General features: G+C 39.9%; 1 protein-coding gene across 2 annotated transcripts in view; it reads left to right on the plus strand.

Annotated features, from left to right (window-relative positions):
* Positions 1–4,931: 4,931 nt before the first annotated feature.
* The window catches only part of PDGFD (platelet derived growth factor D), a 248,377-nt gene continuing 237,055 nt past the window's right edge, over positions 4,932–16,253 (plus strand). For both annotated transcript variants that reach the window (XM_037507913.2, XM_054693241.1), the window contains exon 1: positions 4,932–5,134. In XM_037507913.2, coding sequence (XP_037363810.2) covers positions 5,011–5,134 — 124 coding nt within the window. In that variant the 5' untranslated portion in view covers positions 4,932–5,010. The remainder of the gene's footprint in view (positions 5,135–16,253) is intronic.

Below are 16,253 nucleotides of genomic sequence, written 5' to 3' on the forward strand. Positions count from 1 at the left end.
CTGCCATGCCTGCTGCTCCCCTCAGCAGTGTACTTTGTCAGTCTTCCTGTTCTGCTCCCCGCTCTGGCTCTGGTGAATTCTCTCACTGTCCCATGCTTCTGACTATACCCGGTGCTTGTATAAATCAATCAATCAATCAATCAATCAACCTTAAAAAAATAAGCAAATAAAAGAATCTTAATAAAAATCATTAACCAATCTTTGAACTCATTTCATTATAAATTAATTGTTGAAATTTCAAAATATTAGCTCATTAAAATTATAGAAAATGCTTATTATTTAAAAACAGATATTATAATAACTGTTTATAGTACATTTGAGTTTCATTTATAAATATCTCACATGGTGAAACATAGTGAAAACAAGATTTAAAAAAAAAATTCCTGTTTCTGAAAGAAGTCTTGAAGGTGATCTAGTATAACTCTCCTATTTTATAGGAAGGAAGATAAATTCTAATAAAGTTCAATATTGATTGAGTTCAGCAGTCTTGTAGCAAAGCAGAATTTTGGATGTCATTGATGGTGCTTTGCTTTCTCTGAGAGCTAGCTATATGCATAATAAGCATATTTGAAAATGTAATGGAATAGAGCATTTTGGGGTCCTAATATAAGGGAATGACTAGGTGATAAAACTTGTGGTAAATCCTAATCTACCTTTTAATCAAATCATAACTGCCAGAATATCTGTTTGAGGCAAATGCCATTTTACATAGACTCATTAGAAATTGCTCTCTATATTTTATAGTTTTCTAAATAATAGAGGTGTCTCTTACATCAATATGAATGTCATTTGAATCACTAATAAATACAGAATGATTTACATTCTTTCCTGAATAGCAACAAATATGTATAAATTGGATTTTATTGGTTTGGCTACTGTTCTCCTAACTGACCTCTAAGCATTTAAAAATAATGACAAATTCAATGTTATGATAATTTAGTTTGAGATACATATAAAAATAAGTTGAAATAATTGTATGTCTTATCTTTGTACTAGGCCTTTCCCACTCTCTGTTTTTATTAAATATCTATTCTGTGTAAGAACATAAGTTATTGAGGCAATCAACCTGCATTGTAAGAATTAAGTTTTAGGTAATAGTGAAAACCAGCTTCAGAACAAATGGTTAGGCTTAGGTGCCTCATTTCTTTGTTTTGTCACTGATTTTGGATATTTATTATTTTCAAACATAAAGAACATCCTGAGTTTCTGTGATTTCTTTTATCATTCTCAGCAAAATGATTTGACATTAGGAATCCATAATCCTCATGAGAACACAGTATTAGTATTTTAGACAACACTACTTTGAAGCCTTTAAATTCAAAATTTATATCTTATAAGATATAAATAATCCATTTTAGCATTCTTGCCTTAATAACACAAGAACTTGCACAATTTCTCATTTTTCCTATAATCCTATATTGGTACACATTTCTATCTCACCAATCTCTGCCCCTCTTTCTATACACACATACTTGTTTATGGTGTCTCTCTTCCATTTGAAGGTAAACTCCAAGGAATCAGAGAACTTATCTATTTCTTAGGTTCACTATTTAGCCCCAGGCTTTTGTAACTAGAGCATGACAAAAGGGAAAAAGTAATGCTTAATCAATACTAGTTCAATGAATTAATGAATGAATAAAACCCCAGACATTATGTTTCTATTTGGTGCCTCATTCAGGGACTGATTATATTTTTAGACAATGTAATTAGATCTCTCAAACTTTTTGACCATGCCCCACAAAAATAACTTTTATATCCCTTTCTCTTTCTCTGTGTGTATTTGAAACAAAATATTTATGAAATTATATTTAATTTTATTATAATTAGTGGACCCTGATAATTAAATTTCTAAGACATTGTATTCCATCCGATTTATTTAAAAAACAGTCCTGGTGCACAAATTATTTTTAGGGTAATGATGCTGAATGTGTATGACCAAGGCCATACCATGTACAACATTAAGAGTGAACTTAATGTAAACTCTGTGTGTCATATGTAACCAAAAGTGTACTATCATGTAAACTTTGGGGGCTCCTGATGTGTCAGTGTAAGTTTATCAATTGTGACAAATGTTCCACTCTGGAAGGGGATGTTGACAATGGTGAAACTTACATATGTGTGGGCCACAGGGTATTTATGAAAGCTCTAAATCTTTCCCTCAATTTTGCTGTGAACCTAAAACTGTTCTAAAACAAGTCTTAATGGAAAAAAAAAAGCTGGTCTTGAAATTAATTTCACCACCCACAAATCTGCAATTTGTAAAAACACTGTTTTAGACAAAAATGCTAGTAGATGAAACACAGTAATATTTGGGTATGCAGAAAAAACACAGTTATACTGGCAAGAGTTGGATGGTGTAATTGTCAAGACTATATTTCCTGAACTTCTTACCCTGCTCAGCTGCTTTCAGACCTTGATGCATGGATGTCACTTACATCCTGCACCCCAGGGTTTCAGGAGCTAGAAAGCCTGGAAAGGACAAGAAATATCTTTTCTAGATCTCATCCATTTCTATGTCTCATGAGAATTTATATAAATTTGGGTTTAGAGGCCTCCCTGATGGCACAGGGGTTAAGTCTCAACACTATCACTGCAAGGACCTCAGTTAATCCCCCACATAAGGTGCAGCAGACTTCTCCTGTTCTGCCTGCTGTTCCCCTTAGCATTGTATTTCAGTAGATGTGCCTGTTCTGGTCCCCACTCTGTCTCTGGTGAATCCTTTCACACACATACCCCCAACTCTGACTTACACCCAGTTCTTCTATGACTAAATAAATAAACTAAACTTGGATTTAGCTACAAAAAAGCAATACACTAAAATAAGTTCATAAAATTCTCACAACAACCATACAAAGTAAGACATGCTATCCTCCTGTTACAGGGCAGGGAGAGGGGCACCCCAGACCCCACAAACCTGCCTGCTGTAAATAGTTTCTGCCATCAGCTGCATCAACACAAAACATGAGACTTTAATGAAAAGGAACTTTAATACAATTAGTAAACAATACAGGAAAGGCAAAGAATATAGTTTCTAAATGAAGCACCCAAAGTTACCCATCCCCTCGTGGGTAAGAATCCACCCAAGCGGGACTTTTATTGTTATCATTAGTGGACCAGAGCAAGGCCTGAAAGCCTGCCACAAGTCTAAAGCACCTTTCAGTGGGGACCCACAGCAAAGGATCAGAAACAACCAGACAAGCCTGGGAGGAAAAGAGCAAAATCAAAATCAAGACAAAAACCACCATTGTCACCTCCCCATGAGTCTCACTCACATCTGTTTCAACCAGTCCACGACCAAAAGGCAAGCATAGTTTCGTCACGTGTCTCTCAGCTCCACGTGCCTCCTCCAGGTCTCCATTCTGCTTCTTTCCTTCTTCAGTCTCCTCTGCAGCTTCATCTCTCTCTGCACAGCTACACCCTCCTTTTGGGTGGGGCAGGAAACCTGGAACCTCCCCCTTTCTTGGGGACCACCCTGTTACACTCCTATTACAAGTAAAGCAAAGGAGGCTTAAGAAATGAAATTATTGAGGCCTCCCCTGGTGGCACAGCTGTTGAGCACTGGGCTGTGAAGCTGCCCGCAGCCTCTGCACGCAGGTTCGATCTCCTGCCGCAAGCAAGGTCCCACATGACCTGCAGACCTCTCCTGCCGTGCCCACCGCTCCCCTCAGCAGTTTATTTCATCAGTCTGCCTGTTCTGTTCTCAGCTCTGGCTCTGGTGAATTCTCTCACCCTCCTGCACTTCTGACTATACACAGTGCTTGCATAAATAAATAAATAAATAAATAAATAAATAAATAAATAAATCGTCAAAAAATTTAAAAAAAAAAGAAATGAAATTATTTACTCAAGGGGACATAGCTAATGGGCAGCAGTCTAGACCCACTCTGTGTTTAAGCACAGTCCCCTTCCTGGGGGGTAGATGCCTGATGGAGAAGTTCCTGGAATTCAGAGGCAGCTACTGGCTTGGTTCCAGGCAAGGGAGGCCCAAAGGCCAGCAAGTTTCCTGTCTTTTCCTATGGATTGGGAAGACCAAGAACACAAGGTCCACTTAGCTTTTCCACCTTGTCCGTCTGTCCTTGCTCAGCTCCACTCTGTCTTCCAGCCCTTTCTACTGTGCAGGAGCAGGTGTATAAAAACACCCATGACCATGTACTGTGGGCTTCTCTTCACAGGCAGGCGGCACAACTAGAGCCCTGTGTGATAGGAAGGACCTTTCTTTTCAGTCCCTGAAAACCTAACCTTGACTTGTTACAGCCAGGAACCCGTTCAATATCGGGGCTGCTCTATAACAGACTCAGCTAAGGTCACACTCACCAGCGTCAGCATCCAGAACCAGCTCCTTTACGACTGTGCTTTTCCACTTGTTCACTTAGTGAAATCTGTGGACCCTGATCTGCCCTACTGTGAATGGCACATTTCCAACTGCAGCTTCCCTGCGCCCCCTCACAGGCCAGGACCCGTGTCACCTGGCTTCAGGTAAGGGCCGGCCACTTCAGAAAAGCACAGGGCTTCCACCAGCTGCTCTTTCCTAGGCCCCATGTCCCCAGAGCCCTTCCAGGCCTAACCTCCAGGGTCAGGCCGAGGTCGGGGAAGGCTGCCCTTGGGACTGGGCATGCTCAGAGGCCCAGCCACTGGGGCCTGGGGCGCAGGAGCGCTGGCGCGAGGCTGCGGGAACCCGCGTGCGCGCAGCTCCCGGGCCGCGGCCGCCGCGCCTCCCCCCGCCGCAGCCTGTGCTGCAGCTGCCGGCCACCGGAGGGGGCGAACGGACGCCAACCTGTTGTTTGTCCCGCGGCCCTTTATCAACTCCCGGCCCCACGAGGAAGTGCGGCCGCCGCCCGCGCTCGCCAGTCGGCATGCAGGAAGTTTGGGGCGGGCGCGGCAAGTAGTGCGGCGGCGGGCAGCGCGGGCAGCGCGGGGCGAGCGCTGGGCCGGGAGCGCGGCGCGGCGGCCGGCCGGGAGCGGATCCCCGCTTTTTCTTGGAGCTACCTTGTCCCCACGTCGCGGTTCCCAATGCACCGGCTCATCCTCGTCTACACCCTAGCCTGCGCCAACTTTTGCAGCTATCGGGACACTGGTGCCACTCCGCAGGGCGCATCCATCAAGGCTTTGCGCAACGCCCACCTCAGGCGAGATGGTAAGGGGCCCCAGCTTCACCTTCTATCTATTTTTTTTTTTTTAATTTGAAAATCACTTTTTTGGTTGGCGTTGTTCTTTTCCTTCTTTTAAAACACGTCTGTCTCGCGAACCTTTTGGTGAGTGGCGGGGGCTGGGGTCGTGCCCGTGCCCGGCCCCGAGAGAGGGGCCGGAGGGTGCGGCGCGCGCACAGGGGAGCGGACGGACCAGGTGGCTCAGCCCTCGGCGTCTGGAAGCGTCCTCGGGTGTCCAGCCGTCAGTCACGCACATCAGGATCCCCGAGTGGTGGAAAGTTGCGGGCGCGCCGCCCCTCAGCCCGGCGCTTAGCTGATGGGACTTGAAGGGTCTAGGGGCCATTTGTGCGGGGTGCAGGGGCTCCAGAGTGGCTTTCTCTGGGTGATTTATTTTTTAGTCGGGGGGGGAGGGAGGGCGGAGAGGGAATAGTGCGTTTCAGCCCCTCAGACATAGGTGGAACAATGTCACGACTTACCTATTACTCATTTGCAAGACATGCCGGTGTGCTGTCCCCAAAGTGACTTTCCCATTGGGGTTCAGCGTGGCTCGGAAACTCCCAGTCCCAGAAAGCAGGGTTTCCCGAGGTTTCATCTGCCCCACAGGGGACCGGGTTTCTGCTATTGGTTTCTTTGCACGGAGACTTTCCAGCTGTTGGCAAGCAGCAAAGCCCTTTAAACGCTCTCCTCAGCAAGTCCCCGGCAGGCCGGTTTGTTTTCCTCAACCTCTGAGGACACCTGGGTCACTGGGCCCTGGAGACTTTAATTGGGTTCATTTACTTTTTGGGCAGCCACCCAGATCTCAAGTTGATTTATTCCTTCATTCTCAACTCCAGGCGATGTTGCCAGGTATGGCAGCCCTTTTAGCCCTCTACCTGAGCTAGCCTAGAGCTGTTTTATTCCCCCTTCATCAGTATTGTTCTCTAGGCCTTGGTCTTAAAGTTCTAACACATCCATTGAGAAAACCACCCGCTATTTTTCATGCTTTCACTGTTTGAGTTTGAGGAAACATTGGACTGTTGGGGAAATTCACATCATCCATCTTTTTCGCGTGGCAGTGTCTCTCTTTGGTATAACCTCCATTTGGACTTCACTGAAAGCCGTTTGAACTCTGAAACAAGCAAAGAAATTTTTTTTTTTTTCTATTTTCTGATGCCACATTGACACGGGTTTCAGAATTCTCCCTCACTTGTAGTGGTTTGGGTGTGTGAGGGGTGCACAGGGAAGCCACAGGTCAGTATCTTGGCAGAAGATCACCCTATATTTGTACAATTACATTATCATAGTGTTTTGATACAAAATATCCCAGCAGTGCCTTTTGATAACCCTGTATCTTTTTTAAAGCACAATTTTTTTTCTTATTAAACGTTGGAAAAAAGATTGTCTCAAGTTTTGTTTCACCCTTTAATGTTTACCCCAGAGACTATCTTCTTCCATTGAGTTTTCAAATTTGTTAAGTCTGTATTTTATGCCCTTTTAGCTGCATAGAGTCAAATACCATTTATAATTTGCATGACTTCATAGCCATAATTTTGTAATCCTTAGCCTCCTAAGTATCAGTTACAAGAAGTCAAGGACAGAAAATGAGAAATATGTAACTATTGCCCATTTACCCAAGATTCCCACTGAAACCAGGTCATGCTCAGCTAATATTTTTCCTTTTTGGAAAACAGTCATTTCATTTTAGTTTTAATCAGTAAAACTCTATATCTAGTCTATCTAGTCTATATGAAATACATTTTGGTTTACCAAATTTTTAAAAACTAAACTCAATTTTGTCCTTCACATTTCAGCTAAAGCTGTTTTGCTATTACTCTAACAGCACATTCTCTGTCTCTCTGTCTCTCTCTCACACACACACACACATTTTGATTGCTTCAAATTACTCAATACTTTTCTCAATGTCAATCTTATTTTATAAACAAGTCTAGGAAATTGAAGAAAGGTAGTGCGATTTTTTTAATATTAAATACAAAGTAAAATAAATACTTGTAATAGCTTGTTAGTTTGAAAATTTTTCAAAAGCCAGTTTATTCTTAAATGCTTCAGAATATGCATTCTCAGAGAGAGGTAGTATTGCCCTCAAAGAGATGAAATCAGATTTTAGGGAGTGAGAAATGCTTAGCTATTACAATGGCATGTGGTGCATCAAAGGACAGCACTTATAAAAAGATACACTAGTGTATCTGCAGCATCAGCATTTCCTGGGGAGGGAATGTGGTTAGGAAAAAAAAAAAATATATATATATATATCTAAAAAGACCTTAAAAGGGGATTGATGATAATGGGGAAAAAAAAATTAAAAAAGGTTGTGAAACATTGCTGTAGAGTTTGGTGAGAGAATAAGAATAAACATTCTTTGGAAAAGTCTAGACATCGTCTGGAAAATCTTAATGATAACTGCTGAGCTGATGAGAGAAACTAATAACTTACTACTTGTTAGGATTCTGGACATTTTCAATTTGCACTCCCAAAGTTCCCTAATAGCTCGTTAAAATTGACAATATTGTTGTTCTTTTTGCCAGATTAATTCTGGGGTTAAACTTGGGTGAGTATGTGGACATCAAATATAATAAGGCAAAGCACAGAAGAAAAACAATCCTGAATATTAAATTGAGGGTCTTTAGGAGATCAGACCTCCGGGTCATAAATGACAGGAAATCACAATTTGGACATGACCCTTGAATAAGGTTTTAGAAACCACTAACTAATAGTGGCACAGTCTTCAAAGAGTGCTATCCTTTTGTCCCTGCTGACTTGTCACCTGATGGTAGGTGGAGAAAGGAACATGTTTGTCCCTGTCTGGGGTATAGAGTTTTGGATCCTGTCCAAATGCATGCCAAAAACTTGTTTTTGATCTACCTGGACCTATAGCCTTATATCAATGGAATAACTAACAAATGATACAGAAATGAAGTCTTAGTGCTGTTGAATGATAATCTCCTTCTACCCAATGTAAGACATTGGTCTGCAGTGGTCTCCTGGCATTCCAAAACTCTCTAGCACAGGGTATCCTTAGTCTAAAAGGAATATCAGCAGAGACCTTCCCTGCAGAATAGTTGGCCCAGTGGAGGAGGGGAGTCAATGAGGTCCCTTCTCCAGGAGGAAACTAGGTTCTATAGCTAAGAAGGATTAAAATAGAATCATTTGCATTTGCAGTAAGTTGAATGTTTACCCTTCCTTATATCATATTTATTTATTATTCTTTCTCAAATTGATTTACTCTTGATACTCATTTGTGACCTCCTCTCAGCAAAGTGAAAAATCTTAACTCAGCAATGACACCCATATTTTCTTATAGTAGTGCCTGAAGATTTGGTGCTTTTGTAATAACTGGTCACAGCTGATGTAGTTCAGACTGTGAATCAAGAAGTGTAAAGGGGGCAATTAACTGACAGTATTACTTGCTTATTTTTAAACCTAACTAGATAGAACTTCCTGCCTAGGAAGTTAAGACTACAGATACACTCTTTATTTTCTTGACCTTTTGTTCCTTTCAGAAAGTACAGGTGTTGGTGGTAAATGATTCTAAATTTAGTTCTGTTTGGTTGTTTAACATGCCAGTTCTTGAATTATCTATTACATTATCATTATGTAGTGATAGGCCTGCAGTTTTGGTAATTGCAGTCTGAAATTTTAGTAGTCTACTTGCTTCTAAAATAACATAGGTTTCTATCTTCATCACTGCTGACAACACATTGACCTCATTGCAAAAATTGGAATGGAAAGCAAAGGCTACAAAAGAGAGAACAATAGAAATAAATGATTTTTAAAGTATCTGAAAGCTAAGAATCAGATTTTGGAAGGTGTTCTGACTTATCTTCAAAAAATAAAAACGATATCCTCTTATGGCTATCAATATGAAAAATATGAAATCAGCAACTTAAAAAATTATATGCTTCACAATGTTTATTGCAGCGATATTTATAATAGCTAGAATTTGGGAAGAGTATAAGGGTCCACTGGTAGAGATTGGATCAAAAAGATAAAGTCTACCCACACAGTGGATACTACTCAGCTGTGAAGAAAGATGAGATGTTACCATTTACTTGAAAGTGGAAGAATTCAAGAGGCTTTGGTGAAGTAATGTAAGTCAGAAACATAAAAACAAATATTGGACCATTTTACATATATAGGAATATAAGGAACAAAGCAGATGAACTGACAAAGCGAAATAATTTTAAACTTTAGGTCATTGATAACCAAAGTGAGGTTTCTGAGGTTAAGGGGAAGGAGTAGGGATTACGGGAAGGAAAGACGTAAGGGATGCTGGGAGAGGGAGGAGTTTTTGGGTATAAGTAATCTTAAATTTGAAATGTTCCTGAGATTGATATAATAGAATGTTAATTTTTTTTTTAAAAAAGAGGGAGACAAGTATAGCCAGATGTACACATACTCTGTAGTAGAAAGTGCTACTAGGTTTTGCTTACAGTAGTGTCCATGGTGTATTTGTTAAATGATAGTGATTTTCATCTGTAGAATTTCCCTTTGCAGGAACTGAAAGTAAAGCTTTATTGTATCAGACAGTACAGTCAAACAATGGAGCAATGTCCCCACAATCACTTTTTTCTAATAACCAATAAGAAGCATGTTTTCCTGGGGGACACTTGAGCGGATTATAGTCCCCAAGTCCCATCAGTCTAAGAGTCTGAAAAGGTATATGTATTTATGTCTCCATCCTTGAAAGCTGAGTCAAAATGCAAATAATTTTCCTCCTGGCACTTACTCATGAATGTTCTTTGCTGAATTGATCTGATGAGTATTCAACAGTACTTCCTGAATTAATAAAATTCTTTCTTTTATTAAAATAGGACTCTCTTCTAAGTGAAATCGGATGTTTGGCTCATGGATGCCATGCCACTTAGGTCACACTCTGGTCTTTCACAAAGGACCAAACTAGCTTTAGGACAAAGTGAGTGAGATAGAGTTTGAGCTCTTTACAGGTGATCCTTGACTAGTTCTGGACTGTCCTCTGAAGAGGAAAGAATAAAAACTAACATACAAATAGCTATTTCTCCTGGGATCTACATGCAAATACCTGCTGTAACTACTGTTCATTTTATTCACTTATTATTTGTTTTATCTCTAGTGTCTGCCAGTTCCTGTGCTCAGTACTTGGCAATCTAGTACATTATCAATGAAACATGAACTGTTTCTGCCTTTTTGGCGCGTACAGCCTAGTGGGCAATATAGACAACAAGTAGTTAGTTCCAGTCTATTGAAACTGTTTGATGCCTTCTGAGGAGCCAAGAGATTCCCAAGAAGTAACTTAGGTCAGTGTGGGAGTTTGGGGAAGGCTGAACACCTGCAGCTTCATGTTCTTCACCTTCTTCTTTAACAGAACAATTCCACATGTATCTCTCTGCATTTCTCTTTCTCATGTTTAAGTCATCACAGGCCTTTTGCTTGGGAAAAAAAAAAGAAATATGATAGCACTGTGTCATGGGATAGGAGATCAGAGGGAATGAATGGGAGGACGGGTATTCATGAAAGCACCTACTATAGATTTGAGAGTCAGAGAAGGCTTCATGGAGGAAGTGATGATTGAACTGGAGAATTAAGGGTGAGGAGAAGGTAAGAAGTTTGGGGCAGTTAGGAAGAGGGAGGAGTGTCCTAGCAGAAAGACTAGATCTTTCTGAGATTTGGAGATGAGAACAAATGGAAAGCCATTGTTTCTTAGTGAAAGACCTGGGGTGTAAAGTTGGAGAGTCTGTCCATTACTTGAGGGCAACCGGAACTATTGAGATTTAACCTGGAGAAAAATCTTATCCATTCTGTGTTTGCATATCCAGTGCTGTGTTTCCCAAGAAATCAGGCAAATAAGTGCTGTGAGCAGTACCAGCCCTCCTAACTGTCATAGCCTAGGGCACCTGGGACATAGACATAGAATTGTTTCACTTGAGAATGGAAGACACATCTGACATTCCTAGCCCTAAATCTCCATGCATTAGATGCCCAGTGCCCTGTGATATACCTGCAGCTGCAGTCCCCTCACCTGGACACCCCTCTCACAGCTGAGAATGCCAGACATTAGATTGTGTTACCTGTATATGAGGTCTCAGTAGGATCAGGCAAGTAATGAAAGCTATCTGTCTACTGTTTGACAGCATTTTAACTTACTTTAAACTTCTGCCTTTTAGTATTAATGCAATTTAAAAGCATTTTTATATAAACTTATATATGAAGGAGTTTGTACCAAAAGCTACAGGGGACTAATGTATAACAGCAAAAAGGAAAGAATCCAAGATAAATGTTGCAGCAAAAATGTTCTGCCTCCCCATCCAGTATTTCAGGACCAAATGTTAAGTCATAAATAAAGGATGAAGCCCACAAGATGCCGGAGTGCACAAGTGCACTTAAGGAAGGAGTATCTTGTGAAGAATTTCCTCCAGAACAAGGATGAAGTACACCTATTTTTTACAAGCATCGGTGATGCATGTATTAATATATTTTTTATCTGCTTTTCAACAGGGTTAGCTTTAATGTTGCTAGGCTCATACTGTATATTTTTTGTCATTTATGCATTGTGCAGGTGGGTGGATTTGTATGATTAAAAGACAAGAATGTCTAGCACAGCAAAGACTCATGAACTGACTTTCACTAAGAGGAATGGTCTTTTCTCAGATTTTAGGTGTTTTTCTTGAGCACTTTTTGGTATTTATGAAAATACATAATGTTAAATGCAATGCTTTGCCTATATAAGTGCTCAAAAGTACCACATTTAACATTAGGGTTAGGGTTAGGGTTAGGGAACACATTGTATTTGTTTTGAACAAGTCACTTCAGATCCAATGTAAGAAAATGCTGACCAATTCTACCTTTCACTTGAACATTTAATAAGCAATATAGCAAAAAGCCGACTTTTACGGAATTTGGCTACTCAGCAACCTGTGGTATATAAAATGCGGCCAAGTGAAGTAATAAATATGCAACAAATCTATTTAAAAACCAAAATCAGCATCACCAAGTGTATAAGTAAATTCATAGATTCCATTTGGTAAACACCAAGAGACCATTTGCTTTGGAATTCTATCCCATTGCTTATGTGGTTTCCATATCCACAGCAGAACAGAAGCATGGTGTTAGAACAGAGAATAGCACTGGTTATTACTACTGCTAGCTCTGAGAAGTGACTCTAATCATTTCCCTGTTGCTTCTTTTATCTTCAGACTTTGAAAAGCATTCATAAGTCCTAAGGAAGCACAGCTAGCTTTAGCTTCTTATTGAATACAACTTTCACCAAAATGTGTATGTTGAAGCCCTAACCTTCAATGTGATTGTGTAATGAGGTGGGGGCATTAGGAGTTGATTGAGATGTGAGGGTGGAGCCTTCATAAGTGAGATTAGTGCCCTTGTCAAAGGGAACCAGAGAGATCCCTTGATCCAGTTCTTTGTTAAAGCAGTACAAATGGACTAAAATGCAACCTGTTTTTATGTGCCATGAAGGAATTACTTTATTACAATCCAGAAAAGTTGTTGGCATGTTAATTATGTCCTAGAATCATGAAAAAAGTATAGGCTACATGTTGGATAAGTTTGCCAAGATCATATGGTTGAAGTAGTGGTAAGTAATTTAAGTTTATATGTATTTCAACTAAAAAATTGACAACTCTTAAGAGGACTACCTTGTGAAAAAGAACAATTGGAGTCTGGATGATAATAAGTTATTATTACCATTTTTCTAGTGGTAACTAATTTATGTTAGTCAAGAGGGAAGTGAACAAGGATTTTATTATCACTTTGGAAGAGACCTTACTGGCTTTGGGATTTTTAATAACTTCAATTAAGACATAGCAAACACATTTACCAAACTTGCTTATTTTAGCTGAAAAATAAAATTAAAAGGTTGGATAAGAGCAAAGGTTGGCTGCCTGTTTCCATAAAGGGCCAGATAATAAATACTTTAGGCTTTTTAAAACATTAAGTCTCAATTGCAGCTGCTCAACTCTGCCATTGTAGCATGAAGGCTGCCCTAATAATGACATAAAAAGTGGGTGTGGGTATAAGCAAATGAAGCATTATTTACAAAAATGGGCAGTGGGTCTGCAGGCTATAGTTTACTGGTTGCTAGTTTAGAAAGTCCACGTGAATGTTCTTAGGTTGAAATGAGGGGCTGATCCAGTTCTTTGGCTAAAAAATGAAAAGCAACTGCTTAATGAAATAACTTGGGTTATTGTGTTGTGATTGATCGATTGATTGAGATTGATAGGTAGAATATAGATAGACACATAGGAACATAGATACATAGATAATGGATGATTAATGGATAGTAGACTATCAATGAATGGATAGATCAAAGGATAGGTATAGATGATACAAAAATGGATGATAGATCAATAGTGAGATAATAGGTAATAGATGGGCAGGTAGATGACAGAGAGATAGACAAACATAGTCAGAGAGCCTATATGTACATTTATCTCCTTACTGGCTCAGTTGAACACAGCAGTAACAACAGCAGTGTAGACCCACTTTATGCATCCTTTTGCTAAGATTGGAGGCAGCACTGCTTTTACAAGCAGACATCTTCTCAGTCTTTGTGTAAAGGAGTATGCTCCTGGTTCTTCTTCTCTGCACAACTTCACCTCTTTCATACCCCTTCAGCCTGATGACCTAAATCTATATGGCTCACAGCTCTTCTGTCATTAAATGTCCCTCTTTTATAGGCTACAGCCCCTCAACCAACAGGGATGATGACATTCCCTTGGGCCCTCCCACAGCTCTTACAAGCTGTTTTACTGTTTCTCTTCATTTTATCACCATGTAAACTTCAATCTCACCATGACTCACTGGTGGTACTTGAAGTAAGCTCTCCAATTCAGTAGACCTCAGAATAAAATATGTTTTTAAATATCAGGTTGTTGATCCAATGACAAACTTCTTAACAGTATTAATCCTCACTCCCCCTTTGTTCTCCCAGACATGCTACAATGATTTAGGAAGAACTGCTGAAAGAACACACTGACCAGCTATCACATCTTAAATAAAGGAATGGTGGCCGCTCATGTAGTGTTTCCTGACTTCCAGTGCTTGCCTGCTGGAGCCATTTTTTTGTTCCCCAAATATTTTCACCATAAAGCCTGTAGTGATATTTATGTACTGATGCAACATCGATTAATCAGTCAATTGGTATTTTCCTTTTTATGACTGATAACTAGACCACTCTCAGATTGTAAAAAATGTGAATAAGGATATTTAAACTGAATCTAGGGTAACCATCAGGTTCCTGTCAGTTATTGGGGGACTATTGGAATATATTGAACAAGATATGGGAAAGAATAGGCAAAACAAAATACAGAAGATCATGGAAATGGAAAAGTAATTTGTGTACACTAAGCTTCAGGAGCTTGTACAGCATTCAGCAGCATGAAATGTAGAAGCAAGGAGGCAAGAGAGAAACACTGCCTGAAATGCATGCATCATGAACATGCAAACATGTATTTTCATGTTTGCAAAGTGAGTGATATCCAGGGATGTGGGTGAATGATAAAGCCACATGATATTTCTTGTGACATGGCAGAGTGCTTTCACAGCTGGTATAAAGAGCGCTTGGTGGCTTGGTGTGAAGAATTAGTTTTGTTTCCAAAAGACTGTTGAGAATGCCAATCACACGTACCTTTAGATTGTTGCCTTAAGCATAAACATGGCTTATGTGGTTAATTTTTATGTGGTTAATTTTTCACTATTGTCAATGAAATGTGAAAATTTCAACAGCCTGTCAAGGGAAAATAATCCCCACACATACACTGACTGGAGTGAATTCTTTTGGTTTATCTTTCCTTTTCAGAATTAGTATTTGAGTTATTTTTACAGGAAACTTTGCTACTTAATAACGGACTTCAAAATAAAGAAGTAAAAACAAATTAATAATGAAGACCATAGTCTTAAAGTTCAATCTGGTAAATTTACTGTAGAAGATTAGGGAAAGATTAATGCATCTCCATTCAGTTTATGGATTTATCTATGGAGAGAAAACATGTTCATACTATGTAGTTTTGCTTTGTTTTTTTGTTTGTTTGTTTTAACTGAGACTTAAACGAGTTTCTGTTGAACGGAATGAAAAGTATAAGTTCCCTGATAAGTGAAAGGTGCGTTTATAAAGATGCTAGATGTGTAACTAAAGCCTCTGAGAGACTTATAATTACATATAAAAATAATATCGTGTGGACCTCCCTGGTGGCACAAGGGGTTGAGATGCAACCTATGAAGCTATATACAGCCACTGCAGCAGGAGTTTGAGCCTGAGCCAAGGAGCTACCCAAATGGCATAGTAGACCTCTCCTGACTCGCCCACTGCTACCCTCAGCAGTGTATTTCAGTCAGTCTGCCTGTTCTGTTCCCCACTCTTTCTCTGGTAAATCCTCTCACCCTGCCCCCAAACCTCTGGCCTGTACCTCAGTTCTTGTATTCATAAATAAATCTTTAAAATTTATTTAAAGTGGTGGTGCAGTGGTTGAGCACTGGGCTGCAAAGCTGCCGGTTCAATCCCCGGCCTCCAGTGAGTGTCCCACATGGCACACAGACCTCTCCTGCCACACTGCACTTGCCGCTCCCCTCAGCAGTGTATTTCGTCGGTCTGCCTGTTCTGTTCCCCGCTCTGGCTCTGGTGAATTCTCTCACCCTCCCGCGCTTCTGACTGTACCCAGTGCTTGTATAAATAAATAAAAATCTTAAAAAAAAAAAAATAAATAATATGAGATTTATTTGGAATTTAGTTTAAGTACAGAGATTGGAGAGATTATTTAAATACCTAAGGAAGAGCCAGTGTGGCTTTATAGTTTTAATTCCATTCTTTAGTTAACTACTTTTCACCAAACTCAATTGCAATAAACAAACACTACTCATTTGTAGTGTTTACTGAGCACTGACTCCTTGCAAAACTCTGGTTAGAGCAAAGAGGTAGGAACAGCTAAGCCTAAGGCACAAATCTGTTAAAATGTGTACTTAGACTGGAGAGATTAGATATGTATGTAAATAACATACATAGGACAAGGTGGCATATGAGTGCCCACACACATGCCTAAAGTTTTAGTTTCTTTTTTTTTTTTTAAGATTCTATCCTGTTGACCAAATGATAACTATAAATCATCTATCCTAATGTTTTGTTGG

The sequence above is a fragment of the Talpa occidentalis genome, unplaced genomic scaffold (assembly GCF_014898055.3).
Source record: "Talpa occidentalis isolate TD23 unplaced genomic scaffold, MPIMG_talOcc4v2.1 talOcc4.12, whole genome shotgun sequence".
In the NCBI taxonomy this organism is placed as follows: domain Eukaryota; kingdom Metazoa; phylum Chordata; class Mammalia; order Eulipotyphla; family Talpidae; genus Talpa; species Talpa occidentalis.